A 27,987-nucleotide genomic window follows, 5' to 3' on the forward strand; every position below is an offset into this window, starting at 1 on the left:
CTGCTCCTGTCCTGTATATATAAATATACGATCTGCATTAAATCTAAAAACTATAAAAGTATGACTCTGTGTGTGTGTGTGTGAGGTGTGAGTGTGTATGTGTTGTTTGCAATTAATTTTAAATGTATTTTTTTTTTTTTAATTCGAAATATAGAAATTTTTGAAAATTCGTAAATGCGAAATGTTTCAAATAAAAAAAAAAACGTTTGTAGCGTAGTGTAGTCAGTAGTTGAGTTTAAGTATTAAGGCCAAAATAGATTTTAAAAAAGGAAGCCACGAAAAAAATAAGGAAGAATTCGAGAGCGAAGAATTAAGCAAAGAATACCAAATAATTGCAGAAGACAGGCGCAGAGGCAGGTATTTACTTATAGCATTTAAAATTCTAAAGCAAAACGAAACAAAAAAATTATTAAATAATAAATAAATAATAAAAAATTAAAACAACATTAAATCAAACACAATTAAACACGAAACGTATGTAATACATTAAAAAAAAATGAAGACAGTCAAATGTTTCCACGTTTTAGCCATTTAAAAAGAGAACCGGAAACCAGCGCACATTTTCTTACTTTAAAACTGACGCAAAGCCATCTAATTAAAATGATATTAACAAAATATATAGTATATATAATAAATATATATATAGTATATATAAAGAATTTTTTTATTTTAAAAAACGAAAGCAAAGTTGTGTGTGTGTGTGGTAGCCCGTAAGTTTTTATGGGGCATTTTCCGTTTTTTGGTTTTTGATTTTGATTTTGAAGACAATTCTTCTCGCGTGGCGTTCGCGCTGGAAAACCTTGCCCGCGGCGGCGATTTTTAGCAAAAACGTTTCAGCCGACAAAATGTTATATATAAATTAAATGTTACGTAATCAAAACAGAAAAATGCGAAAAAAATAATTATATAACAGTTGTGAACAAATTATATTTACATAGCGTATAAATAAATTGCATAACAATTGATTAAAATATATAAGAATATAGTGTTTTACTTAAATATTAATATAAACAATATATTCATTTTAATTTATTCATCTCATCTAAACAAATTTAAATATTTGTAAAGTTTTCCTTTAAAAGAATACCTTTGAAGGATATCAAAATTTAATTCAGAAGCTTAAAACTAAGTGAAGGAGTCATTTCCGACCCCATAAATCATATATATTCTTGATCAGCATCAACAGGCGAGTCGATCTAGCTATATCCGTTCGAAAAATAAATTTTCGAAATTTTCCAACATTTTTAAATTTTATTTCATAAAAATTGGACACAGAAAAATTAGAAAAAATTTTAATTTTCTAAAATTCTATTTGGAGTATGCAGATTTATAATCGTACAAAAAACTAACATAAAACAGTTTTCCGATTTGAAATTAATGCATTTTTGACTAATTTATGATAGATTTTCTCTGCAAGGAAATAGCAATGTTCAAGTTCTGAAATTAACTTTATTCTCAGTTTTTTATTTTAATGTTTGTCATAAGCTTTGCTTAAAAATAAGTATTAATTTTCATTTATTTTATTAAATTTGCATGCATTTCTATTATAATTTTCTTACTATCATTAATTTTTTTAAATTTTAACAGAAAATGTTTAATAATTTGAATTTTATCCGCTCTATATTCGATAACATTCGATAAGAAGCAGTGCTGCCCATTTCTAACAGCCGGTGTTTTCTTCGTTTCAGTGAAATCTCTGGCATTTTAAGGTTTCAGAACTCTGGTCACATTGCGACAAACAGAAAGTTAATTAATTCTCTCGCAGTTGCTTAATTTATTCAAATGCATCCCCTAGAATCAACAACAACAATGATGTACGATGTAAGCAGGTTCCAGACCCTATTCGTTGTCGTGAATGATGCCGGCAATGATGATGGCGATGAAGATGACGATGCAATTGAAGAAGAAGAGGATGACATGGATGACTTTATCTGTCGCGAGTCGCAGGAGATGTATGATGAGGAATTGGCCCTGGAGCGAGAGGAACAAGAGTTTGAGGAGCGAAATCTGGGGAATCTAGAGTATCCCAAGGGTGAGGTTAATTAACCCTTAAATATTACCTTGAATTATACGCTTAATTGTCCTCGCAGGACTTCAATCCTTTGCCTGCCGCAGCTGCCCCGAAAGCTTTTCCAGTCGAAAGGAGCTTTCCGCACACCGACGGCAACTCCATAGTCGTTGCCCCGCCGAAAATGGCACGCCAAAGAAACCGTCTTCTGAATTAACCTGCGAAATATGCGGCAAAATGTTTCAAAGACACAATGCCCTCGTGGATCACATGAACTCCCATTCGGATCAAAGGAATTTCCCTTGCCCGCAGTGCCCGGCTCGATTTGTCCAACGCGTGAATAGGGATCGCCATGTGAGTTACAAACATCTCAAAGAGTATTTATTTCCCTGCCCGGAGGACGGTTGTGAGAGACGCTTTCAGAAGCGTCGTGAACGGGATCAGCATGTGAAGACAGTGCATCGCCAGGAGCGGGATTTCGTTTGCAGCATCTGTCAGGCCGCATTCAGTCATCCGGTGAATTACAAAAAGCATCTTGCCTCGCATAGTTCAGTCAAATCCTTTAGCTGTCACATTTGCAAGAAACTCTTTGGACGTCAGGAGAACCGAGATGTCCATCTATTCGTTCACAGCCTTTGCAAGGCTTACGTTTGCTCCGTTTGTGGGGCAGACTATATGCGTCGCCAGCAATTGATTCGTCATAGTGCAGCCAGTGGTCATGTAAATGACAAGATTGTGCGACAAAAGCCGCAATTTAGTGCTGCTTTTACTCAAAAACCCATCGAGAAGAAGGCTAATACGCAGACGAATCAATCTAGATTTCAAGGAGATGGAGAAGCAGATCAAAAAGACTTACTGGACTTGAATGTAAAGGAGGAGGAGCAGGAAGAGTTTATCTGAACTAAAGGTAAGCTGATGGGAGAGAAGAATAAAGACTAGTTCTGTGATTGCAAGTCAATTTGTAAATGAAATCAACAATGATAAAGATTCTGAAGATTTTAATGCAGAATTATTAAACCTTTTGTGGTATTTAATATTAATTTTATTCAAGAAAACTTGCCTGCAAATTGTATATATAAAGCAGAGGTAAACTCTATTGAATATTAATTAGTTTAAAAATATTTTATTCAGTAAAATTTTTAAAATAATGAAAGAGATGAAAACTCTTGAATATTAATTATTTGAAAAATATTTTAATTAGTTAAATTTCTAAAAAGAAAGAAAGAAAAGAAAACTCTTGCAAATTGATTATTTAAAGATTTTAATTCAGTAAAATTTATAAAAAAAAGCAAGAGGTAAACTCTTTTGAATATTGAATGTTTAAAAATATTTCATTCAGTAAAATTTGTAAATAAAATTGTAATTATATGGTATTTTTTACCAAAAATAAACTGAAATGATTTAAATGCTGAAAAAAATGAAGTACTTTTTATTAAAGTAAAAGAAAACCTCTTTATTATTTATATTAATTATTATTTATTTATTTCGTTTAACAATTAAACTTATTAACACAACATTAAACTCACTTTTTATTTAAACTTTATTATGATTTTAAAAAGAATCCATAATGAACCAGGGGGTTCATAGTTCTTTTTCGAAACACTTTTTGACTTGACAATTTTTTGGCACAGAAATATACAAATTATTTTCAAACACTCTTGAAATATTACGTATTCTACCCTATCCTTTAATTATAATATTTAAATAGTAAAATAAAATAGGTAAATAAATAGAATTCCCATTCATAATCTCCACTTTTTTTGCTAACACATCGACACCGCTGAGCTCTTTCAACTAAAATGCGATAAATGAATGAAAATAAACAGTAACAACAAATAAAAATAAGCAACAATTATTACCGCATGCAAAACATGAAGCAGAAGCAGCAAACGAAAAGTAAAAAACAAGACAAAAAAATAAAAGAAAACAAGCAAAGCGCGAATGAAAAGTGAATGTCGTTTGCTGCTGTTGCACTTTAATACAAAAAAAAGAAAAACTGTTGAAAAAAAATGTGAAATGAAATGTATGGTGGTTACACCTGCCTCCCCTTTCCGCCGGATCCCTTGGAGTGGGTTCAAAATTAACAAAAAATCAGGCATAAAACTCATAAATAACAAAAGGAAAAAAGCGAAAAAAAAGACAACACGAAAGGGGCGGCGGGTTTAACAACAATAAACGATAAAAATGAAATTATTTAACACCTTTTTTATGGCTCATTTCGGTGTTAATGTGTGAGCAAAATATTTAAAGCCCTGCCCCTGCAAAATTCGCACATAATTCCCACATTGATCGGTCGCCCGATCGATCTCCCTCATTTTAACTTATCGATAACCAATGGTCAGCCATAAACCTGTCATAAGCTAATCCCCCAATAACCTTTTTTTTTCTTCTCTCTCTCTCTCTTTTTTTTCATATTTTTTTTGGGTATATTGTTCCACCTGTCACATTTCGAATCATACGAAAATTATCTAATTTATCGTTGTTGTTCACCTTTCGATTGTTGTGCCTGAATGAACTTGTCGACACAGTTAAGATTCCAAGAAAGAAAGAAGATTGCCCCCAAGGCGGGGTTTACATAAGCTATGGTTGACCCTGCCCAAAATACATATTTGGGGGGGATTACCTCAAGTCCGGTTGAGTTTATTCAGCAAACCCTGCCGGGTTTTATAGATGGGTTAAGTAGATCAGATCTGTGAAAGGTTAATTACCAGAGAGTAGGATTTTGGGATGCAAGTTTTTATTAATATTATCTTACTTTGCATTAGTTTATATATTTATTTATTTCGAAATTGAATGAGTTCTAAGGAAGATACCATAAAACACTATTTCTTTCCTATTGAGACCTATGGTAACTCGGGAACCTTGATTACCAGAGATTTGAGTTTTGGTATGCAGTAATTATACAGTCGAGTCGATCTAGCCATATCAAAATTTTCATTATTTTCCATTACAATTGTCAAAAATTAACAAAAACATTTTAATTTTTTGCAATTTTAAATTAGGTATGCAGATTTATTAACCAACTAAAAACTAACATAGAAGAGCTTTATATTCCTCTATTATTTTTCATTTTATTGTTAATTCCAGTTTAATTGTAGAGCTCAAATCAGTTAAGGGAAAAATAACCTATACAACGCGAGTAATATCTCTAAATTTACCATTTTTAGTTCTAAAATCCACTCCACCATTACATAAATTTATAAGTATTATTTGATGCTTACAATTTTATAATTTAAAGTTTCCCCTTTAACTGTTTAATTGTTTTAATAATAATTTCGAAATTTCAAATTCGGTTTGCAGCACTGTTAGCAGATTCCACTTAGAACTGCCTTCTCTAATTGGGTTCTCTGTTACCGTGTATCTGTAAACGAGTAAAATGTTACTCCTAACATGGTTCTGTTAAGTTCCAGGAGCCAATTAACAGAACGGACGAAAACAGAAAGCAAACGAAAAAATAATTCGCCAAAGACGCACGCATTGCAGATCGCTCCGTGAAAAAATTGAATTGCGGAAAAACTAACGGCGGAAAAATCCGGAAAAGTGGTGGAAATAAGTGAAAACAGTGAGCTCTATCAGTGGAAAGTGTTTGTTTGTGGGGGCAAGGCCTGTATTAGCCCCAATAAGAAAATCGGGCTCCTGTCCCGTATGTGTGTGTGTTTTTTTCCACAGCCAAGATCCCTGCGTTGTTTTTGGCTAGTTTTGTTGTTTTTTTTTATGTGCAAGTGCAATAAATATGAGTGTGCCAACACCCTTAAATAACAAGAACAAGAAATTTGTGTGTGCGAGTGTGCGAAAGTACTCTAATTTGCCAATTGGGATCAGCAGCAACAACAATGTCGGATATGCAGCAACAACAATGCAAGCGGGTGAGTCATCCAAAGCTATTTTTTCTTTCGCTTATCCTCGTTTTCCTTTGCCTTCGCGCGCGCGAATTTTTTTCTGCTCTCGCGCTTAGTGGCCGTGCTCTCCTCCTGGAAAGTGGAATGTGAGAGCGAGAGAGCAAGAGAGCGGGAGAGCCGCTTAACGAATTCGATCCTCTCTTGTGGGTGAACATTTTGATATTTTGAGAGTTGGAAAATGCCGTTGTTTACCTTTTTTTATTATCGAAATTTCTAGGTTTAGGGGAGGGGGATAAAAACTAAATGCAAGCGAAACTTCATGAAATTTAACTTATATTATTATTATTTTCAAGCCCTGTTTTAGTATTTATTGTTATTAGTAGTATTATTAAATGCTTTGCGGGGTATTAAGATTTATACGATTTCGAAACTTATTTTAATTTGATTTTCGATTTGATAAAAATTTTATTGTTATGTGAAAATGTTTTATATATCTCCTGTTAATTTCTATTTGCTTTTTAACATAGTGAATCGATTCTAAATGATTCAAATACAAGGGTATATCCTTTGTCTAGCCAAAGTTTTAATTCCTTGTTTACTTTTATCTCATTATACCCTTTGCACGGTATTAATATTTTAGTCAGAAGCTTACAAAACAATGAAGGAGTCATATTCGACCCTATAAATCATATATATTCTTGATCAGCATAAAAAACTGAGTCGATCTAGCCATGTTTCAAAGAAAAAAAAATTGTACATTTTTTAAATTTTTTTTTAAGGGGATATTTCATTTAAATTAAAACAAAAAAATGATAAAAATTTTAATATATTTATAATTTCAAATTGAGTATTCAGATTTAATAACCGACTAAAGACTAACATATAAAAGCTTTCCGAATTCAAACTAATCAATTTTTGGCTTAGTTATGAGCTTTTTAAATTGAGATTTTTAGAAAAATTGTCACATAAAAATATGGATAAATATCGGCTTAATTAATGGTATTATTATTTTAGTCAGAAGCTTAAGAAGTGAAGGAGTCATATTCGACCCTATAATCCATATATATTCTTGATCAGCGGAAAAAACTGAGTCAATCTGACCATCTCTGGGCGAAAACAAATATTTTTAAATTTTTTCAAATTTTTTAAGGGGTTCTATCGTTAAAATTATCAACAAAAAAATTCGAAAAATTTTTAAATTTTTAAAATGTTAAATTGAGTATGCAGATTTATTAACCTAACAAAAACTAATATGGGAAAGCTTACCAAATTAAAATTAATGCTTTTTTGGCTTAGTTATGAAATTTATATACTTTGGTTTGTCCCATAAATTGTCGTATAAAAAGAAAGGAAGCTTACTTCGGCACGCCGAAGTTCATATACCCTTGCAAATCACCCTCTTCGATCACTAGGAATTAATAAAATATACATTTTATATTTATATTTGTCTTAAAAAAACAATAAAGTAATGTCTGCTTTCTTTTCATTCACCTATATATTTTATATATACAGTTATACATTCAAAATTTTGCATTTTTCGCTATTATTAACGATCGTTTGTATGGCAGCTATATAATATACATAGCAGTGCCATTTTTATAAAATTGAACACAAAATTCTAGATTAATATATAATAGCAATTTATTAAATTTGATGAAAATCTTTTGAAAACTGGAAATGTTATATATTCCACCGATTCGCCATGCCTTGATTTATATACTAGTAGAATTATATAAAAGAATAACTCCATAGTTTTAGTAAAATAGCTTACATTTGTTCCGTAATAAATTTCGCACATCTGTACATATGATTCTCAACTTGTTCTAGCATCCCCGGAACGAAGTGACTGCCGCCAGCCAAGTCTTAGAAATGTGTTGTGTTACAAAAGTTGCAAGTCATTGTTTATTAGTGTCCAAAGTTAGTAAGTGATCAAACATACATACTTACTGGCTATAGATACTTACTGATCATAGTTAGATAATGTTCACCGATACTTACTGATCAGAGTTACTTACTCGTCATAGATAATTACTGTTCAGAGTTACTTACCGGTCAAAACTAATTACTGCTCGTAGTTAATTATTGGTCACAGTTAATTACTGATCATAGTTCTATAAATCGTCCGATCGTTCCTATGGCAGCTATATATATGTAAATACATATAGTCCACCGATTCGCCACGCTCCGATTTCTTTATTAGTAAAATTAAATAGCAGAATAACTCCATAGTTTCATTCAAATAGCTTAAATTTGTTCCAAAACAAATCTCGCCTATCTGTGCATATAATTCCCAACTGGTTCTAACATCCCCGGAACGAAGTGACTGCCGCCAGCCAAGTCTTAGAAAAGTGTTGTGTTACAAAAGTTGCAAGTCATTGTTTATTAGTGTTCAAAGTTAGTAACTGATCTTACATACTTACTTGGTCATACATACTTACTGATCAGAGTAACTTACTGGTCATGGATACTTACTGTTCAGAGTTACTTACTGGTCATCTAATTGTTCAGAGTTACTTAATGTTCATAGCTACTTACTACTCATAGCTATTTACTGGTCATAGTTAATTGCTGGTCATAGTTAATTACTGATCCTAGTTAAATAAATCTTAAATTTGTTCCAAAACAAATCTCGCGTATCTGTGCATATAATTCCCAACTGGTTCTAACATCCCCGGAACGAAGTGACTGCCGCCAGCCAAGTCTTAGAAAAGTGTTGTGTTACAAAAGTTGCAAGTCATTGTTTATTAGTGTTCAAAGTTAGTAACTGATTATACATACATACTTACTGATCATAGATACGTACTGATCAGAGTTACTTACTGGTCATCTAATTGTTCAGAGTTACTTAATGTTCATAGATACTTACTACTCATAGCTATTTACTGGTCATAGTTAATTACTGATATTTTACCAAATATTACTAGTAGTTGTTTTATAATATATATTTTATAGAACTGTTTAATAATTATTTTATACGATTTTAAAAAATTGTTATTTGATTTTTGATGGAATTAAAATTTAATTGACCTGGGTTGTTTAAATATCTCTGTTTTATATCTCTCCTGTTAGTTTCTATTTGCTTTCTAATGTACAAGGGTATATCCCTTGGCGTGTCGAACTTACTTTCTTTTCTAGTTTACTCTTAGCCCGTTATACCCTTTGCAGGGTAATATAATTTTAGTCCGAAGCTTAAAAGGTGGTGAAGGAGTCATTTCCGACCCTATAAACCATATATATTCTTGATCAGCTTTAACTGGCGAATCTTTCTAGACATGTTCCACGGCAAAAAATAATTTACAAATTATTTCAATTTTTTTAAGGGGATAATTCATTAAATTTAAAAAAAAAATTACAAAAATTTTATTTTTTTATAATTTTAAAATGAGTATGCAGATTTATTAAACCAATAAAAACTAGCAAAGAACAGCTTTCCGAAATTAAATAATTGCTTTTTTGGCCTAGTTGTGATATTTTTAAAGTTTGACTTTTAGGAAAATTGTCATATATATATATATATATCCATAAATTTTGATTTAAAGAAAGTGAATGTTCACAGCTTAGTAATGAAAAATGTCCGATATGATCCTATAATTTAATTGCAAACTGCAAGAGTATATAAATTTAAGATTCAGGTACTTAGTTTTCTTTTTGGTTTTGAATATAAACAGTTTATTAATTTAAAATCGAAAGCTTTTCTAAGGAAATGTATATAAATTATATCATAATCATGTAGCTAACCTATAATATCTCTAAAGTCTTTATGATCAGAGTCCTATCTTTCAGTATCCCATAAATTCTTTGCATAAACAATCTATATACCAAAAAGTAAACAAGAATATAAAGTTCTCCTTAAATATCCTTATAATTTTTATAAATATATTTATAACCTATAAAGATAGATTCATAAATGCATCTTGATGATATGACTCAGTCTGGAGGCAGTAATTTATGTACCTAACCTATAATATCTCTAAAGTCTTTATGATCAGGGTCCTATCTTTCAGTATTCCATCAATTCTTTGCATAGGCAATTTATATACCAAAAAGTAAATTATAAAACCAAGCACTTTTTATAGATCTTAATAATATTTATAAATTTATAAAGAAATCTTTAACCCATACTTAACCATAGATCCATAAATGCATCTTGATGATATGACTCAGTTTGGAAACAGTTGGGGCGTTGTTTTTCATATTTTCACCTTTAGTTGTGCGAGGTCTCGCTTCTTTTATTTATTTCGCTTTTTTTATGAAATCAAGACATTTCGTGCCTATTCAAAGGCATAAATAATTCCCATAATAGCGTGTATAAAATAAAATAACAACAATACAAAGGTTGGCTGGAAAACCCAGCCAGTGTGTAAGATGTCTTTTCTATAAACTTGGCTTTTGGGTCACGTCTCGCTGGTTGAATTCTGGCCGCTTCCGGAACGGATGTGAGATTCAATTAGCCAACAAAAACCGAACGTGGGAGAGAGTCAAGTTCAACTGTAGGCCTAGGTCAAGTTACAGATCAGTTAATATAATATATAATATAGATATATATATATATATATATACTGTTAATCCAATCCGAGATGAAGCCTATCAAGCTGTCCCATCCTTTCACTTTCGTTACGTTGCGCTGCCTCTTGTTTTACTTTGATGTAGGTCAGCGACTTAAGGATCAAATGGCCAAAAAAAAGAAAAACTGGTTGGATAAAATACCATCGATTGCGTAACAGAGATTGGAATGGAGATTTTTTTTTTTTTTTTTGGGAATGGCAACGGGAATTGGATGAAGTTCGGAATTGGTCTCGGGATGATGGCTTTGGCGTGATGATTAATATGGTAGCAGTGAGTGCGTTGACCATCCATCATCAACCGGTGACTGTGAATGCTGCAATCGGAATCGGAATGGGTTGAGTTGGTTTTTAGATGATGAACAAGTGGAGGTGATATATATGTAGATATATATGTAGATTGGATAGATACGAGTGCCATTTTGGCTTGGTATTTAGTTGATTTTATTTGGGTTTTTGTTTCTGGTTCAATAAGCAGATGGAATACTAATGAGGGTTCTTTACACTTATTTCTTATAAAGTACTTTAAATGAGACTTTTTAAAGGGTTTTCTTTCTATTTTGCTCTCATTTAACCTTTTTGTTGTGTCTTGATAGTATTTTTTAATTAAATATTATTATGTTTGGTATTATAATTAATGTAATATACTTATTCAACCTTTTTGGTTTGTCTTGATTGTAGTTTTAAATTCAATATTATTTAGTTTGTTATTATTATTGTAATATAATAATTCTTTTAAAGATCTTAAATTATTTTTCTAGATTTTATTCTTCAGGTTCTCTGAATATTTTTCATAGGTTTCTTGCTTACTTTAATAATCTTCTGAAATAAAAGAAACTTCTTTAGGTAATTCTTCCATGAAATTATGATCTTTATCATGACCTTTTAAGGTTTTCTATGGTAATTATTTTATGATATAATGATCCAATAACGTAATCAATATGATGATTCAATATAAAAAGCTTTCTTTTGCAATTATCCCACAAACTAAAGGTCCTCGGGATTTTTTAAATCCTATAACGAGCTTCTCTATTAAGTTATTATCATTTTGTATACAATTATTCCACAAACTAAGTTTTTAAGAATCATTTTACAATATAATAATCTATTATGATCTACTGAGGCTTGCTTAGCTAATTATTCTAAGATATTATGATCTATAAAGATATTTGTAAAGAATCCAACTATATTATAATTAATAATTATATGATTTTTCTTTAATATTTTCATCCCTTTTATAATATTTTCCTAACTTTTTTTAGCTTAATATTCAACGATATAATAATCTTATCACTATCTTCTCAGGCTTCTCAAGATCCTATATCTATCTGCCCTATAAAATTTACCTTTCTAATCCAATTATCTATTAAACTAATGATTCTCCAAATTATTTCCTAGCACCAATTACAAAAGAAAACTCCTCTTTATTATGCAATCTTCGTTTGCTTTCCTGATTACCAACCTCCTTTAATGAGAGACCTTCCCCTCTCACCCAGATCTTGATTAAAGCTTTAATCCAACCGGATTTCAACTGTTTTTAAGTGGCTTGATAGCTTGATTCACTTGTTGATCAATTACCATGCCAAAGGCGTAGGTTCCACCACTCCCCAACTATTTCACCCAGCGAGTTTACTTACTTTTGATATAGTTTCTCGCATCAAATGCGAATCACAAATTTCAAGCGAAATTTCCGAAACAAAAAATCGAATAATCTACTAAAAAAAATCAAGAGAGAAAACTGGCAAAATCGTGCTACATGTTTGGAATTTTAAATAATCTGGAATAAGTCCCAGTGACAAGTTAAGTTAAAAGTGTAGATGAGAAAGTAACATTTCGATTTATAGAAATTGGTTTAAGGTTTGCAGAGGATTTAGGGGATTATTTATATATATTAAATATATATTTTAGATATATCTTTAGATTTATAAAGTGATCTTTAAAGGGTTTTATTTTCATGGGGGTTCAATATCTTTTAGATCTAAATATATCTTTCATAAATCTCTTCCTCGAAACTCTCTCTTCTATAGAAATGATAAACCTCTTAAAACCCTTTTTATAAATACTATATTTTTTTTTATATTTTTCATTTATTTATATATTTTTTATTGTTCGTTCTTGCCTAAAGATAAAAAAAATACATATATAGATAGATAGTTGGGGGGAAAAATACAGTGTTTTTCGAGCTTAAAAACTAATTCAATAATTTAATGATAGCCATGCGAGGACGTGGCTGGTGGTCCATAACTGCTGGCAGGGGGCAGGTATGTGGCTTCTGGTTCAAAAATGGGCGTGGCCGAGTCTCCGGAGTGTCCTGGAGGACCATAGAGCTGTGCCGGCGCCTGATAGTCATAACCCGGCGATGATGGCGCCTGCAGGAATGGTGATGTTGGTGTGGCATAATCATAACCAGAAATGGAATTGGTCACAGAACCAGAGCTACTCTCATGCTTGGCACCCAGAAAGGCGCTGGGTTTGAAGGGTGCCTTCGATATCTCCAAATCGGAGTGACTAACCCCGCCATTACCGCCTCCCAGGACATCGGTGTGAAGAGCCTGCGGTTTGCTGGCCGTATAGCTAAAGTGTCCCAATCCCTTGTGACCCAAGGCATAGACGGGTGTCTCTCTCTCCTGTTCCCGCTCCAGTTTGTGCTCCTGCTCCAGGACTTGCTCCTGCAGGGACTCTTGCTGATGATCATAGCCGGGTATTAGGGGGACTCCATAGCTGCTTAGGGGTGTTCCTTTCCCAAAGGGTGTGACGGGGGCATCGTAGGTGTAGCCAGAGTGCTCCTCTGCCGGCTGGGGTAGCGGATGTTGGGCAAACACTGGGCCATGATGGCTTCCTCCTGCTCCGCCTGAAGAGTGTCCCAATCCGAGACCCAAAGCGTGACTCAGTCCATGTTCCAGAGCATGCTCCAGGCTATGCTCCACATGACTTGTCGAGTGACCATGACTGCCACTGCTGCTACTGATCTGATGATGTCCAATGCCATGACTATAGCCATGTCCAAAGCCGTGACTGTAGCCGCCGTGACTGGGGGCTCCATGAGAACTGTAGCTGGGACTGGGTCTGTGCAGGGATCCGCCGGAGTACTCGGGTGTGGCCACCAAATAAGTGCTGGTCTTGTGACCACCTCCACCGCCGCCGCCCAGGAGATTTAGGTAAGCGGATGAGCCTGCTCCTCCTCCTCCTGGCGCTGGATATTTGTAGCCCAAACCATGCGAAGAACCGTGACTAAAGCTGTGACTGGGGCCGTGACTTAGCACGTGACTGGGACCATGACTTAGCCCGTGACTGGGGCCGTGACTCAAGCTGTGACTTCCACTGTGACCACCATGGTAACCATGTCCAGAGCCGGAATTACTGCTCGTGGTCTGAACAATATATGTCTCGATCTTGGGACTTGGCACATAATGATGATGATGTGGTCTGGCTGGAGAGCCATAGCCGTAGCCATGATGAGCATAATGATGGCTGCCGCCATTTCCGTTTCCGCTTTCGCTCTCCAAGTGCCCGTAGTCCGTGGTGTAACTGGACAGAGAGTTGCCATGGTAGCCACCTCCTCCTCCTCCTCCTGCTCCGTGATAGCTCAGCTGATGACCTTCATAGGCGGGCGGCAAGTACTTGTGGGAGGGGCCATGATAACTAGAAAAGCTCAAACCGGCATCCCTCTTGGGCTTTCCAGAGGCAGCAGAAGGGGAAGCAGGAGGAGCAGAAGCAGAAGTAGGAGCAGCAGAGGGAGTAGCAGCAGCAGCAGCAGCAGCAGAAGCTTCTGAGGCCAGGCAAAAGCAGCCGAGGCTAAGCAGAGCCAAGGCTAACGGTACTCCAGAGAATCGCATGACACAGATCTCTCGCTCACACACACAGACACAAAGTCAGAAAGTTACACGCAAAAAAAAAGAATGAACGAAGAAATATGTCTAAATTATCCTCGTAGGTCGATCGTAAAATTTAAAAAAAAAATTTAATATAGTTAAGAGACGCGCCTCGTTCCGCAGCCGTCGACGCAGTGTTGACGACCTCCGTCCGTGTTAACCCTTTTATACATTTTCCATAACTCCCCAAACTAGCAAACTCCACTCGAAAACTTCACAAAACAAAACAAAAAAAAAATCAGAAAAGAAAAAGAAACAACAAAAATAATGTTAAATAAAATCAACCCAGGTGGAGGCCTCTGCCTTTGCCCCAGCAGCGACGCCGGCTGATCTCTCGCTCTCTCACGCACACTGTCACCCACTGCCAGAGAGAGTGAAAGAGAGAGAGAGGGAGAGGGGGGGGGGGACAACAACGGTTTTTTTTTTGGTTTTCAAGCTTTCAGTTTCCGTTGCCGACGCTTTGTGTGTCTCTGCCAGCGTCCACAGCGCAGTCGCAGCCTTTTACTCTTTCACTCTCACTCTCGTTTGGGGAACAGTGGAGCAAAATGAAATGGAAAGGGGGAAATGGGGTTAATGGTAATAATTTGCATGCCATTATTATTATCCTATATTTCATAATTATTTTTATATTACAATTATTCTTATTATTATATTATAATAATTATTATTATATTATAATTATTATTATTATACTATAATTATTATTATTATTATACTATAATTATAATATAAAAAAGTAATTTTCGAACCCTACAAATAATATATATTCTTGATCAGCCAAGTAAATTTAACCATGTTTGGTACAAATAAAATTTTAACAGCTTTTTAAGGTTTTTACATCATTAAAATCACATTATTAAAGTTGGCAAAAATTATACAACAAATTAATATATATATCTTTTTATTGTAAACTGAAAAATTATTCTCTTTCTATCTTGTAATAAATTCTTTTTAATAATCGGAAACCTGCATCTTTGCACTTTATGCTTTCTGCTCACAATTTCATGGACTTTGTACCACTGTTTGAATGTTGCCAACTTTTGACAGCGCCGCCTCAAGTTCAAGTGACACTTTTGCATATCACATGTCAGCCCCAACCACGCCCCTCCCTTCACCGCCCCCTTTTGGGCCCAGGTTTTATTTTTCTCTCACTCTTTTTGCTCATTCTTCGCACAAGTCATGTCGGTTTATGCGTAAATTGCATTTAATTCAGAGCAACACTTGTTTTGCACTCCTCCTCTTCCACCTGCTCTTTCACTCTGCTTCTCCTCCTCCTCCTCCTCCTGTTTCTTCTTTTGCGCTCTGTAATTGTTGCTATTTTCCCAGCTGCGAAAATTGTTGTAATTCGAAAAGAGATTTGTTTTTTTTCTTATACTTATTTGTTGTTGCCTTCGTTTTGGGATCTTAATTGGGGTTTCTGCTTTGCGCGTTGATTTTGCAATAGTTAAATGCCTCTTAACCCTTCTTTGCACCTGCTTTGGGGTCATGGTTAACCCTTAACTGGAGTCGAGTTTTGCACCTAAGATAAGGAAGATGCCAGAAGAGTGACTGCTTAAAGTTCAAATCCCTAAGGTACTTATGCACCTTGCTGTCAGCTTTACTTTCTCTTTCCCACCTTTCATTCTCCCTTTATCACTCTCTTCATATGTTCGTAGGCGGCTCTCGATTTCCTTACTTCTAACCTATACCCTGTATGAAGTGGTTAATATCACCCCTTGTTTAAGATCAATTAATAAACCTCAATGGATCTCTAAAACTACTGCAGCTAGGGTTACCAATTTTGGTATACACACTTTTAAGCCTTAACTTTAAAGGAATATATTTTTTTTGAAAATTTTAAGTATCCAAATAACCAAGTTACTTGGGACAATATTAATTGCTCAACTTTGATGGACCTCTGAAACTATAAAAGCTAGAGCTACCAATTTTGGTACACACATTTGTTAGCTTTAATTTATCAAGAATATATTTCTTTGAAATTTAAAAGTTTGTAGAGTACCGAGTTATTGAAGATCATAAGCTTCGATAGATCTCTGAAACCACAACATCTATAGCTACCAATTTTGGTATACACACTTCAATGCTTTAATTATTTTAAAAGACAAAAAAAAAAGTTTAAACAAATTGATATATATTTTTTTTTGTAATTTAAAGGTACATATATAAAGCAGCGCTTTGTTCGGAGTTATATAAACTCCTTAGCCTTGTTCGAGATCTGGAACATTATTGCTAGACGCTTGTTTGTACGCTTCAATTATTTAACATTATAATTTTTGAAAAGTTAATTTTAGAAAATTTCAAAACTGGTAGAGAACATTTTTTTGTTTGGCTAAATCCATTTATCTATGAAATATATGTCATATGGATTTTTATAGCCTCTCTCCATTTGATAAATTAAAAGCGTCGGGTATATGCCCAGGCACGACGCTGACGTTCAAGTTCTGCGCTATCAAGGCATGATCCATCGGTCTTCTCCATATGGTCAATACGACTCCTGGCCTCCTCAGCGGCCTTGGCTGCAATTTCAGCCGCCTTTCTGGTCTTCTCACGATCATGCAGAGCCTCATTCAATATTGGCATTAGCATATTGACACGCTTCTGTGCCGCCTCCATAACAGCAAATGCTTCCATTACCGATTTCTCCCAAACATGTAATAATTGCTCCGATGTGCATAGCTTCTCCTTGGCTCCCTTCACAGAATTGGTTAAACCCTTCACTTGACGTCGCGACTGAGCAAGTGCCTTATGGGCCAACTGATCGTTCTCCTCGTAGGCGGCTAATTTCTGGACTTCCGGTTCCAACATGGCTCTGGCATTGCATACTTCAGCTTCTAATTGCTCAAGAAGTTGACCTTTGCCAAAGAGCACTGCATCGGCAGCATTGGCGGCAGCGGTTGCCTTATCAGCATATTCGGTTTTGATCTTATCAGCGGCCACCTTAACAGCCAAGGCCATATCATCGTTGGCTTTCTTGGCCTCTTTGGCCGCCTGGATGGCAATGCCTGAGCTACGTTGCTTGGCATTCTCTTGCATCTTTTGCCCGGAACGATTTTTTTGGTCACCCTTATTGTTACCATCACGCCCTGATCCTCCACATCTATCCATGCCTCCGCCGCCGCCACGGCTATTGCCGTTTCCATTTCCGTTTCCGTTGCCGTTGCCGTTGCCGTTTCCATTTCCGTTTCCGTAGCCGTTTCCGAAGCCGTTTCCGAAGCCATTCCCGATGTCGTTTCCGTTGCTGTTACCGTTACCGTTACAGTTTCCGCTACCGTTACCGTTTCCGCTACCGTTCATATCTCCGTTTCCGGTACCGCCGCTACCTATATCACCATCGCCATCACCGCCATTATCCAAATCAAAGGCTTGCATACGTCTAGGACGATCGCGTTGATATTGCCCATTACTTTGGGCCAATAGAGATATAACCAAAAAAGTATAGAAAAACCACATTCTTTTTTTTTTTTAGGAAAAATTATTACTTTTTTGAGAGATCCGTAGTCGACAGAGGTATATGAGGGACTGACGAAAGTTACGGTATGCTTGGGCATGTTGACTGATACGTTAAGGTCATGGCATACTTGAGGAAAACGAATTCTAAAATTTTTAAAATTACAAAAGATGATATAGAGTTTCAGGGTCTTAGAAGTTTATTTTTTATCAAAGTAGGCCTTAAGAAGTTTGGAACAAGGCTTACTTGATGAAATCATATTCAGAAATTCTAAAAACTATAAAAATTTAAACTATAACGGTTTGAGAGTTTTAGAGTTTAGGGGTTTAAGGATTTTAGAGTTTATGGGTTTAAGGGTTTACGAGTTTAAAAACTTTATTTTACATCAAAGTAGGCCTTAATAAGTTTAGAACAATGCTTACTTGATGAAATCATATTCAAAAATTCTTAAAATTACAAAAACTGAGGCTGTAAAAGTTTGAAAGTTGTAGAGTTTAAGGGTTTAAGGACTTAAGGGTTTAGGGTTTTAGGGATTTAAGGGTTTAAGAGTTTAAAGGTTTAAGGGTTAAAGGGTTTAAGAGTTCAAGAACTATCTTTTCCATCAAAGTAGGCCTTAAGAAGTTAAGAACAAGGCTTACTTGATGAAATCATATTCTGATATCCTAAAAATTACATAAACTGAAACTATAAAAGTTCGAGTTCCAGAACTTTCTTTACCATCCAAGTAAGCCTTGGGCTTTAAGTTCCCAAAGTGGTTGTCTAGCTCTACCCCATTCTCATTCTCAATTCGTATTCGATTGGAAAGATGTCGAAGTCTAAAATAATTCTTATATTTTTGTTCCTGCTGGGCATTTTGCCTGAATTGGAGAGCTACAATTATTTATTCATAGAACCGTATGAACGTAACTATTTGACCAACTATTTCAATGATGCTAATCTAAACGAACGTTATGAGAGAAGTGAGTTCTCGTGCGGCCATGGAACCACTGAAAATAAACCGAATTGTGCCAGCTCTGTGGGCACCGGTGATCCCAAGAAGATAGCCTATGGCATTGCACAAAAGGCAGCTCTGGATGCCAAGGCGGCGAGTGATGCACAAATTGGTGCCGCTGAGGCGGCATCCCAACAGGTGAAAGCCGAATTGGCCTACAAGGCCGAACAGTCGGCTAAGGCAGCCGAAGCGGCTTTGGCTGGCAAACAGCAAATTCTCGATCAAATGCGTCTCGAATTGGCCGATGCAGAAGCCGCATTGGGTATTATCACAGCGGCAATGCCGAAATTTGGTGAAAATGCTGAAATGTTGAAAGCAGTTTCCATAAAATCGGAGAAGCAAGTTGCATACATGAAGAAAATCGTTGAAATCGCCAATGCACATTTGGATAATGATAAAAAGGTGGCCAAGGGGGCACAGCAAGAGGTCGTTGAGAAGACAGCCCTGATGACGGCAGCCAAGCAACGTGCCGATATTATACACAATCGTTTAGCAGAAGCCACCAAGGATCTGGATGCCACAAAGACGGCTGCCTATAAGGCCTCCTGCGCTGCGGTCGAGGCCAAGCAAAAGGCTCAACGTTCGCGTCGTGATTCCTGGCTCTATGATGATCTGGATCTATGGCTTTAAAATCCCAAAAAGAAACAAAAAACAAGTTCTATGTATTTAATTTGTTCATTTGAAATTATATAGTTTGTGATAAAAAGAGTTGTGGGGCCAGCTCTAACAAAATGTATCTATAAAGTTGAGTTATTATTTCATCTGCTGAGAAGTGTGCCATCGTAAAAGTAAAACTCTTTGCAAGTTGATGTAATAATCTCCAGACAGTCTCGGGTTGCGCAATCTCTGGACAAGGTCACCATACACTTGTTATAATTTTCACCGATTTGCGACTTGTGCGAGACGCCCATAATTGAGGCATTTGAAAGCTGGCTGAAAATTGCCAGAGAGATAGACAAGTTACAGTAGTAGTTGGAAATCCGATTCATGATCCGCCCATGGTAAAAGTTGGCCTTAAAGTGCCGCCTTTTTGGTTATACATACGAGTGGGCGAGTCATCATCATTCATCATCATCATCAACATCATCATCATCATCATCATCATAATCATGATCTTGGTTGTTTGTTACATGGGCTCAGGGAATCCGAAGCTGGGATTGGGATTTATTTGTATCTTGTATCCCAGACCCCCAGAGAGAGAGAGAGAGAGAGTGGGGTTACGTGTGTGTGGGAAGACCTTTCCAAATTGGCCATAATGGATCTCAGATATAACAAGAATTTCAAATACTTAACACAAGTATTTCAAAAATATAACTTACTATTAGGGTCTTAAGTTAAGACTCTTAATAGTTATAATGATTATTTTGTAATGGTAATAACTGTTAGAGGTCTTAACTGATTTAATGAATATTTATTAATGGTAATACATAAAAATTAATGATAAAATGGATAGTAATTATTCATAAAGTCAAAATGATGAAGATTAAGAGTTTTTGGGGTCATGAAATAAAAATAGTTTACGAGGTATAGATTGAAAAAAACTAAAGTGAAGAAAATGTTTATTATAAAATATGTATCAAAGAGTATGAGTTTTTTTTATTTTTAATTACTTTAAAATTATAAATTTAAATTTGTACTAGTACTTAAATATCGACAAATATTTAAAAGGAGATAAATTTATAAATATTAATGATACCTTTTTAAAGGTACAAAAGTAAAGGTGCATTTTTAAAGGTTCATTGTTCAAGGTACATTTTAAAGCTAAAAAGGAAAGGGTAATATTTTAATGAAACAATAAGAAGAATTCTTTTTCATATTTCTTTTAGATATTTTTCAAATTTAAAGTACCAAAAAATCTTTTTTTTTTATATATTCTTATAAAATTACCAAAGAATCTTTTTCGAATAAGCTTTTTTATATACTTTTATTATTATACCACAAAGGTTCAATATAAAAAGAACAATTTTAAGAAATGTATAATATCAAAGGAACAATAAAATAGGTAGATTTCTTAAGAAACCATAAAAATATAAAAAATTAAATTTTTAAATGTTTAACAATATAAGTATATCTGAAAGGTGTATGACATAAGTACAATATTAATGATACAATTTTAATGGGTAAATTATAAAGGCTCAATATAAAGGTTCAATTAAAAAGATATAATAGCAATTAAACATTCTCTTTCTCAAATAAAATAACTCATGGTATATTATTATGGGTACTTATAATCAGATTAGGTACATATTTAAGTACATTTTTACATTTTCAGGTAATATAACAAATAACAATTAAAATTATGGATACATATTGCTTAACATATTTGCAAAAAAGCGAGTATTTTTAAATGAAGTTAGCTTTCAAGTCTAACTTCTTACTAAATTGTATAAATTACTGGGTGATAAATATACATAGCCCCCTCCAGCTGCTCCCCTTGAAAGCTCTGATCCCTCCGCCACTGGTTTGTAGGGATGAGCATGAAATGGTGGCTCTTCTAGCTGATGCTGTTGCTGTTGCTGCTGTTGTTGCTGCAGCTGTAGTTGCTGCTGTTGCTGCTGCTGCAGCTGTAGTTGCTGCTGTTGCTGCTGCTGCTGCAGTTGTTGCTGCTGCAGCTGTAGTTGTTGCTGCTGCAGCTGTAGTTGCTGCTGCTGTTGTTGATTCCCTCGATTTGGTGGCACCACTTGATTCTCCTCCTCATCATCCGTATAGCCAGCAAAGGGTGAGGGTCGAAAGGGCAGGGTAAAGTGTCCAGTCTGCGGAGGAGGAGCTGCCAAAGGATTCACCTGAAGTTGTGGGGTGAACAATCCCAATAGGAGGGGTTGTTGGTATTGCTGAGGAAGATATTGCTGCTGTTGCTGGAAGAGATTCTGTTGCTGCAGCTGATGTTGCTGCTGTTGTTGCTGGTAGGGATTCTGTTGTTGCTGCTGTTGCTGCTGCTGCTGCTGCTGCTGCTGCTGATCCTGTTGCAGCTGTGGAAAGGTCTGTGGACCTGTATATCCCGGACTCAATTGTGATGCCCCCGGCAAGCTGGGTAACCTGGCCACCGTGGGCAGGATCAAGGGTCGCCAGGGCATTGAATATAACCAGGAGTTGTGATAGCTAATCCCTGGCTGCTGCTGTGGCTGTGGCAGGGCCATCATCGATGCACTAAAGCTGACCAGGATGAGGACATAATGTGGCAATTGCATAAGGCCAAACAACATGTTGCTCCAGATGGATGCTCGCCGGCAAGTGCTGCCATTGGCCCCAACACCTTGGCCATATATATGAAGCCCAATGCTGTCATTCGATATCCCTGGTTCCGCTGTAAATGATATGACCAGCTTCCTCCTCGTCGCCAGTTGCAGTTTCATCTTCATCTTCAGTCTCTTTCTCTTGGTTGCGCAATCCGGGATTGCTTCCTCTGCTTTAACTTTAACTTCAAAATCAAGTTTTACTTGAAATTTCATTCAATTTAATATGAAAATTTAAAGTTTATATTTGTTTTATTTAAAATTCTACTACTTTTGTTTGTTTTTGAATGATTTTAATGGCTCTTACCACACACGTTGTGTGTTGCAATGTGGCAAAGTCTGCAAATTGCCACGCGGTGGTGTCTCTCTCTCTTAAAGCGTTCAACAATCCATGTAACTGAGCCGGAGTTGGGTGTTTCCATCATCACCCAACTCTTGCCCTTCGAACGCAACATTTTCCAGTTGAGGAATTTCCCAGAGTCAGCTTCAAGGCGAGAGGGTAAGCCAGTTTTCCCTGGAAGATTGTCAGTCACTTTAAATGTTGTTAACCATTAATATCATCTAATGTAGATATGGATTACCATCTTGGGGGCCTTTGGCCTTTTGGTAATTTATTAAATATTATTAAAAGATCAAGGCTATCCTGATTAATTTAGTTAGTAAACTAACTAGATTTTATTTTATTTGATTTACTTTTTATGCTTCTTAGTACCAGGAAACCAATTCAAAGAAAAATGATTTCCCCACCAATTTTTGCTTAACAAATAAACCTCAAGTACATTTCCCAAAAAAATGAAATTGCTATCATCAAGCTAACTATTTTCCATTTGATGTTAAAAACTTAATTAAGGTCTAGTCCAAGATAATGCTCAAATATTTGCCAGTTAAATCGGTTTGCATACCTTTTGATTTAATGCAAGTACCGCACAACCATTTGTGGTATGATTTTAAAAATAAAACTCAGGCCCCAAAGTGTGTGTGTGTGTAAGAGACTTCCGTGCCAAAAAATGAAAGTGGCAGTAGCAATTGGTAACAGCTGCCCTCAGACAGCTTTGGCGTTGGGCTTGATCGGCGGCAGTGAGCAACATTTCAATTCCGATGACTCGACTTGATCGAAAATGGAGCCATGAACATGACGGATAATGGTGCCAAAAAAAAAAGAGTCGACCTGCAAAATGCAATATTTATTTACAATCCACTGACGCTGTGGGCTTCCTGCTGCAGCTGCAGCAATGAAAGTTGCCACAAAGCCCTCTGGCCGGTTGCCAGTTGCCAATGCATATTATCGTGTGGGTGTTGCCATTGATTTTTATATATTTATTTTGTAATATTTTTTAATGCTTCTTGAATGGTTTTATTTTGTATTTGTTTTACCTTCACTCAAATGGAAATCGGAGGGGACTCGGAGGGAACTCCAATGGAACTTAAAAGAGAACTCCAATGGAAATCCAATGGAACTTAAAGGGAATTTTAATGGAACTCAAATGCAACTCCAATGCAACTCCTATGGAACTCCAATCGAACTCCAATCGAATTTTAATGGAACTCTTATGAAACTCCAATGGAACTCCTATGAAACTCCAATGGAACTCCAATGAAACTCCAATGCAACTCCAATGGAACTCCAATGGAAATCCAATAAAACTCAAATGGAACTCGTTTGAATCTCCATTGAATCTCGCTTTAGTCTCCACTGATTCTTTTCTGAATCTTCGTTGAATCTCTCTTGAAACTCTCTTAAATTTTCTTTAAACCTCCATTAAATCTCGTTTGAATCTCCATATAATCTAGCTTGAGACTCGTTTGAATCTCCATTGAATCTCGTTTGAATCTCCCTTAAAACTCCCCTGAATCTCTCTTGAATCTCACGTAAATCTCTATAGAATCTTTGCTGAATATCTGCTGAATCTATGCTAAATCTTCTTTGACTTCCCTCTGACTACAAGCGGAAGTATGTTAGCCACGAGAACTCCACCAAAATTGTTTTTGGTGTCTCTAATTTTGAGCCTCTAATCGCTTTTCAAGTATGAGAAAATTACAAACAAATTCTCGCAATTATCCAACGAAAATCGGCGTAATCAAATTAGCCATGCTCTTAAATAAATTAAATTAAGCGAAGGTCATACAAGCTACTTCCCCTTGAGGGATGATATCATTTAATTGTTAAAAATAAGCATAGTTTGTCTAGCTTTAGTTTAAATAACAATGGGTGGGTCTTAGGCCCTGGCTTTGTTTAATGTTTATTAATGGTTATGTCATGGGAAACACAGTCTTAAGACTTTTTGTTTATTTAAAAATGATTTTAGTTAGGCTTTCCTAATTAGAATAAAGAAAATAATAGTTTTTCTTTAATTTGTAAAGCATTCTTAGACTTTGCTTTGTTTGTTTATTAAATTTTATAAGCAAGAATGTAGTACAATTAAAACAAATATATTTTTATATTAAACCCATTTTCCAGTAAGCAAAGTAAATAAACCTTTTGAGTCATTTTATGTTCACCAAAGTATATTTTATTAAATATATATAAATGTATAAAAAAAAATTGATATAAGTTTGTACAATTTTAGCTTCAAAATTTCACTTCAAACTAAAGGCTTTTCCTGGGAAATGCCAATGCTGAAGGCTATGTTTCTTAAAAACTTTTCTTTTTAGATTTTTCCCTCACTCTCAACTTGAGATCTTATGGCGGATGAGGAAGCTCCAAAGTGAGTCAAGGGGAAAAATGATATAGAAGAAAAGGGAAATTATTTAATAGTAAGGCGCCTGAAACTCTCTGCTGGGATGGTTGATGCCATTCTGGGAACCAGGAGAAGAGGAAGGGGAACCAGGAGAGGAGGAATAGATTGCAGGAGAGGAATGGGAGCCAGGAGAGGATTGAGAACCAGGTGAAGATTGAGCATAGGCACTCACAGAAAACTGACGATTACCACCCAAGGGGGAGTACGAGGAAGGGGAGGAGGAAGGTCCTTGGTGCTGCTCCTGCTGCGGCCACTCCCTGTGGATGCTGTGCGTCGAGGGCAATTGATATGAATGCGATTGCATTTGCAGAAAATCCTTGTTAGAGGATGAGGAAGAGGTTGACCCACCCAATTGCTGCTCTTGATGCTGTTTTATCGGCGAGGCAAAGGTGTGTTTACGATAAGCCGAAGGTAAACCTTGACTCAACAGCCTCGTATCCTGGGCATCCAGACCAATAAAGCGATCGTGCTCAGCATCGCTGGACAGGGTGTAACTAGGCACCAGTTTGAGATCTCCACCTGGCTTGGCAAAGGTCTTCTGACTGCTGGCATGAGCCTCTGCCGTAGGGAGCTTCTCCAACTCGTGCTCCTGGATGGGATGCCACAAGCTGTCATGATGATGGTGTTGCTGCTGCTGGTGTCCATAGCTGGAGCCTGGCCAGGCTTCACCACGTTGCTGGGAGTGCTCAAGCTGTCCGCGATGGGAGTTCCAGGATTCTGAGGCATGACCTCCTTGCTGCTGCTGCTGATGATGACTGGCTGGTCCACGCTCTGAGTTCCAGGACTCTGAACCTCCCAACTGCTGCCAGGATTCACCATGATGCTGAGGCTGTCCACGATGGGAGTTCCAGGACGCTGCTCCTCCTAGGGCTCCTTGATTTCCTGGCTGCCAGGACTCACCACGTTGCTGCTGCAAGTATTCTTTCTCTTGCTGATGTTGAGCACTTTGTCCTTGGTGGGAGTTCCAGGATTCGGAAGATCCTAGACCTCCTGGACCTCCATGAACTTGTTGATGATGTTGATTTTGAGGACCAAGACCTGGATGGTGCTCATAGGAGTGATCATTGTGGTGTCCTGCAGGGATCTGTGGGTGATGTTGCTGGTGATGTTGCTGTTGATGTTGCTGCTGCTGCTGCTGTTGCTGGTAGCTGTTGTAGCCCTCCTGATGATGTCCTCCAGAGATCTGGTTATGTTGCTGATGCAGAGAACCCTCTTGGTGTGGCTGATAGCCAGAGATCTGGTTAAGATGATGGTGTTGCTGGTGGCCAAGAACTTGCTGCTGCTGCTGATGATGTTGCTGCTGCTGATGATGTTGCTGCTGCTGATGATGTTGCTGCTGCTGATGATGTTGCTGCGGCTGTGAGAAGAGTGATTGCCAGGAGTTTTCCTCCTGCTGTTCCTGCTGCCGCTGTCCCTCATAGTATTCCTTATTGAAAGGACCATTGAAGCCCTGGGGATGTCCTTGCTGCTGATGATGCTGCTCCTCCTGATTATGATGCTGATGATGATGTGGCTCCTCGGCGGGCAAATATTTATGAGCGGGGCCATTATAACGATAGCCATTCCTATTATTGTTAATCAATTGCTGGGAGCCACCAACCACCACGGCCTGTATGGAAGACAGGCCCAATAGAGAGGCCAACAGGAAGATCTAAAAAAAATTAAAAACAAAAAGTTAAAGATGACTCTGAGAAAAGCTAAAAGGGAAATCCCTCACCTGTACTACCCTGAGCTTCATTTTGGCTCTGAACTGTGCTTATTGTTAGCTGAATGCTGAGTGAGCAATGGCTGGCTTTTGGCCAAAACAAATACGTTTTATAGCCACCAAAGCGAGCACCACCTGCACCATCTATGATCTTGAATAATCACTGAAACTGTGCGTGAGCGTTGGTCGAATTTGAGACCCAGAAAAAAATAAAAATAATAGTACACGAAATAGATCAACAGTGGCAGTAAATCTCCCGATTCTCACGTAATGTAAATCAGATTCTTTCAGTCATATCTTAACCCCTTTGTTTGGGTTTATAGATATATAATATCTGAAGCAAGAATTAAGCTTTAAAAAGTATCTTAGTTTTTGGGTTTTTTCACTGGCGGCACTTTTACTTTGACTTACACAATTCCCTCGAGGCTGAATCTCTGCATTTTGTCAATTGTTTGTGGGCGTATGCCTCATAATTGTACGCAAAAATATTTAATTATATCACGTACATATATTATATATATATATATATATATATATATATATATATATTTAATAAATATATATATGTGTAAAAACAACTCAATGAAAGCGAAGCATAAAGCAAAACAAGAAACCGCAAAAAAAGTGAAAATTAAAAAATGAATTTTTAAATATGGGCAGCACTTTGCTGAATTGGTATTTTTGCAGCTTGTCGATATTTTTTAAATATTTTAAGCTATCGATAATGATTTTTTAATTGATTTATTATTTATATTATTAACATTATTGTTTTAAAAACAATTTACAGAGGCTAAAAGAATTGGCTTTCTTAAAGAGAATATATATTTTATATTTATATATCAATTAATTTTAACATTAATAAATATTATTAATCTTGTTATTGGATTATTTTATATTTTATAATTAAATTTACTCATTGTTTGTATGGTATATGGCTATATGTTATAGTCATCCGCTTTTGGAAAATTTTAAACAACATTCTAGAATAATACAAGAAAGCTATATCTTCAATTTGATGAAAATCTGTTGAAAACTGAAAAAGTTATCTTTTTTTTTCTGTAAAAATTGTCCGATCGTTCCTATGGCAGCTATATGATTTAGTCGTCCGATTTGTATAAAATTAAAACCAAAGATCAAGAAAAATATAAAATGGCTATATATTAAATTAAATAAAAATCTGTTGAAAATTGGAAAAGTTGTGGTAATGTAATAAAATTAACTTAATTTCCTTTAAACTCATTTTTTATTTTATCCAATTAGAAAATTAAGTTACAAGCTTGCAGTTCCTATATGACTACAATTAGATCTTATTTCTAGGTTACAACTGGAATCTTATTAGAAATGGCCGGCTGATAATGACGTCATCGCTGCATCCTCTCCGACGCCTCCCTCTCGAAACACGAGGAAAAATAGCTAAAGTAACGCCGTCTCCTTCTCTCCTGTTAACTGTTAACTCTGGATGAAAGAAGATCTGTTAAATAATTTTACCTCCTATATGACAATTTGACGCCATGTATGAGTATTCTACACATGTAAAACATGGTTCTGTTAAGTTGCAGGAGCAAATTAACAGAACGGACGAAAAGAGAAA

The 27,987-nt window shown here is 36.1% G+C and overlaps 6 protein-coding genes across 8 annotated transcripts; 2 read left to right on the forward strand and 4 right to left on the reverse strand.

Moving 5' to 3' along the window:
• Positions 1-419: 419 nt before the first annotated feature.
• LOC110180530 (uncharacterized) lies at positions 420-27,981 on the forward strand. 3 transcript variants are annotated; one of them, XR_015272272.1, is made up of 4 exons: positions 420-2,032; positions 2,091-2,915; positions 5,309-5,874; positions 27,714-27,981. XR_015272272.1 is itself a non-coding variant. In XM_020948203.2 (3 exons), exons 1-2 carry the CDS (start codon positions 1,783-1,785, stop codon positions 2,906-2,908), a joined length of 1,068 nt encoding a protein of 355 aa, XP_020803862.2. In that variant the 5' UTR covers positions 420-1,782; the 3' UTR covers positions 2,909-2,915; positions 27,714-27,981. The 3 variants fall into 3 exon arrangements, 2 of the variants coding, with proteins under 2 accessions (XP_020803862.2, XP_020803861.2); XM_020948203.2 differs by lacking the exon at positions 5,309-5,874; XM_020948202.2 differs by lacking the exons at positions 5,309-5,874; positions 27,714-27,981 and having other exon boundaries at positions 2,091-3,430.
• LOC110180552 (uncharacterized) lies at positions 12,131-14,591 on the reverse strand. Its single transcript, XM_020948247.2, has one exon. It carries the CDS (start codon positions 14,243-14,245, stop codon positions 12,614-12,616), a length of 1,632 nt encoding a protein of 543 aa, XP_020803906.2. The 5' UTR covers positions 14,246-14,591; the 3' UTR covers positions 12,131-12,613.
• Positions 16,393-17,796, reverse strand: LOC110180531 (uncharacterized). Its single transcript, XM_020948205.2, has one exon. It carries the CDS (start codon positions 17,729-17,731, stop codon positions 16,676-16,678), a length of 1,056 nt encoding a protein of 351 aa, XP_020803864.2. The 5' UTR covers positions 17,732-17,796; the 3' UTR covers positions 16,393-16,675.
• On the forward strand, positions 18,445-19,456 carry LOC110180532 (uncharacterized). Its single transcript, XM_020948206.2, has one exon. It carries the CDS (start codon positions 18,535-18,537, stop codon positions 19,348-19,350), a length of 816 nt encoding a protein of 271 aa, XP_020803865.1. The 5' UTR covers positions 18,445-18,534; the 3' UTR covers positions 19,351-19,456.
• Positions 21,276-22,199, reverse strand: LOC110180551 (uncharacterized; the record flags this gene model as incomplete). The annotated part of the gene is made up of 1 exon (XM_020948246.2): positions 21,276-22,199. A coding segment is annotated over exon 1 (894 nt), but the record flags the coding sequence as incomplete, so codon positions are not given.
• LOC110180529 (uncharacterized) lies at positions 24,622-26,467 on the reverse strand. The gene is made up of 2 exons (XM_020948201.2): positions 26,409-26,467; positions 24,622-26,342 (listed from the first exon to the last, which is right to left on the reverse strand). Exons 1-2 carry the CDS (start codon positions 26,427-26,429, stop codon positions 24,702-24,704), a joined length of 1,662 nt encoding a protein of 553 aa, XP_020803860.2. The 5' UTR covers positions 26,430-26,467; the 3' UTR covers positions 24,622-24,701.
• Positions 27,982-27,987: the final 6 nt, after the last annotated feature.

This window comes from Drosophila serrata, unplaced genomic scaffold (assembly GCF_035046125.1).
Source record: "Drosophila serrata isolate PLE 108 unplaced genomic scaffold, ASM3504612v1 contig_276, whole genome shotgun sequence".
In the NCBI taxonomy this organism is placed as follows: domain Eukaryota; kingdom Metazoa; phylum Arthropoda; class Insecta; order Diptera; family Drosophilidae; genus Drosophila; species Drosophila serrata.

Bases quoted from the DNA above. Each gene is read 5' to 3' on its own strand.
- LOC110180552 (XM_020948247.2), bottom strand. From the start codon at position 14,245: ATGCGATTCTCTGGAGTACCGTTAGCCTTGGCTCTGCTTAGCCTCGGC.
- LOC110180532 (XM_020948206.2), top strand. From the start codon at position 18,535: ATGTCGAAGTCTAAAATAATTCTTATATTTTTGTTCCTGCTGGGCATT.
- LOC110180529 (XM_020948201.2), bottom strand. From the start codon at position 26,429: ATGAAGCTCAGGGTAGTACAG. The intron at 26,343-26,408 runs GTGAGGGATTTC...AATTTTTTTTAG, and splicing joins TGAAGCTCAGGGTAGTACAG to ATCTTCCTGTTGGCCTCTCT.
- LOC110180530 (XM_020948203.2), top strand. From the start codon at position 1,783: ATGCATCCCCTAGAATCAACAACAACAATGATGTACGATGTAAGCAGG. The intron at 2,033-2,090 runs GTGAGGTTAATT...TTGTCCTCGCAG, and splicing joins GAATCTAGAGTATCCCAAGG to GACTTCAATCCTTTGCCTGC.
- LOC110180531 (XM_020948205.2), bottom strand. From the start codon at position 17,731: ATGTGGTTTTTCTATACTTTTTTGGTTATATCTCTATTGGCCCAAAGT.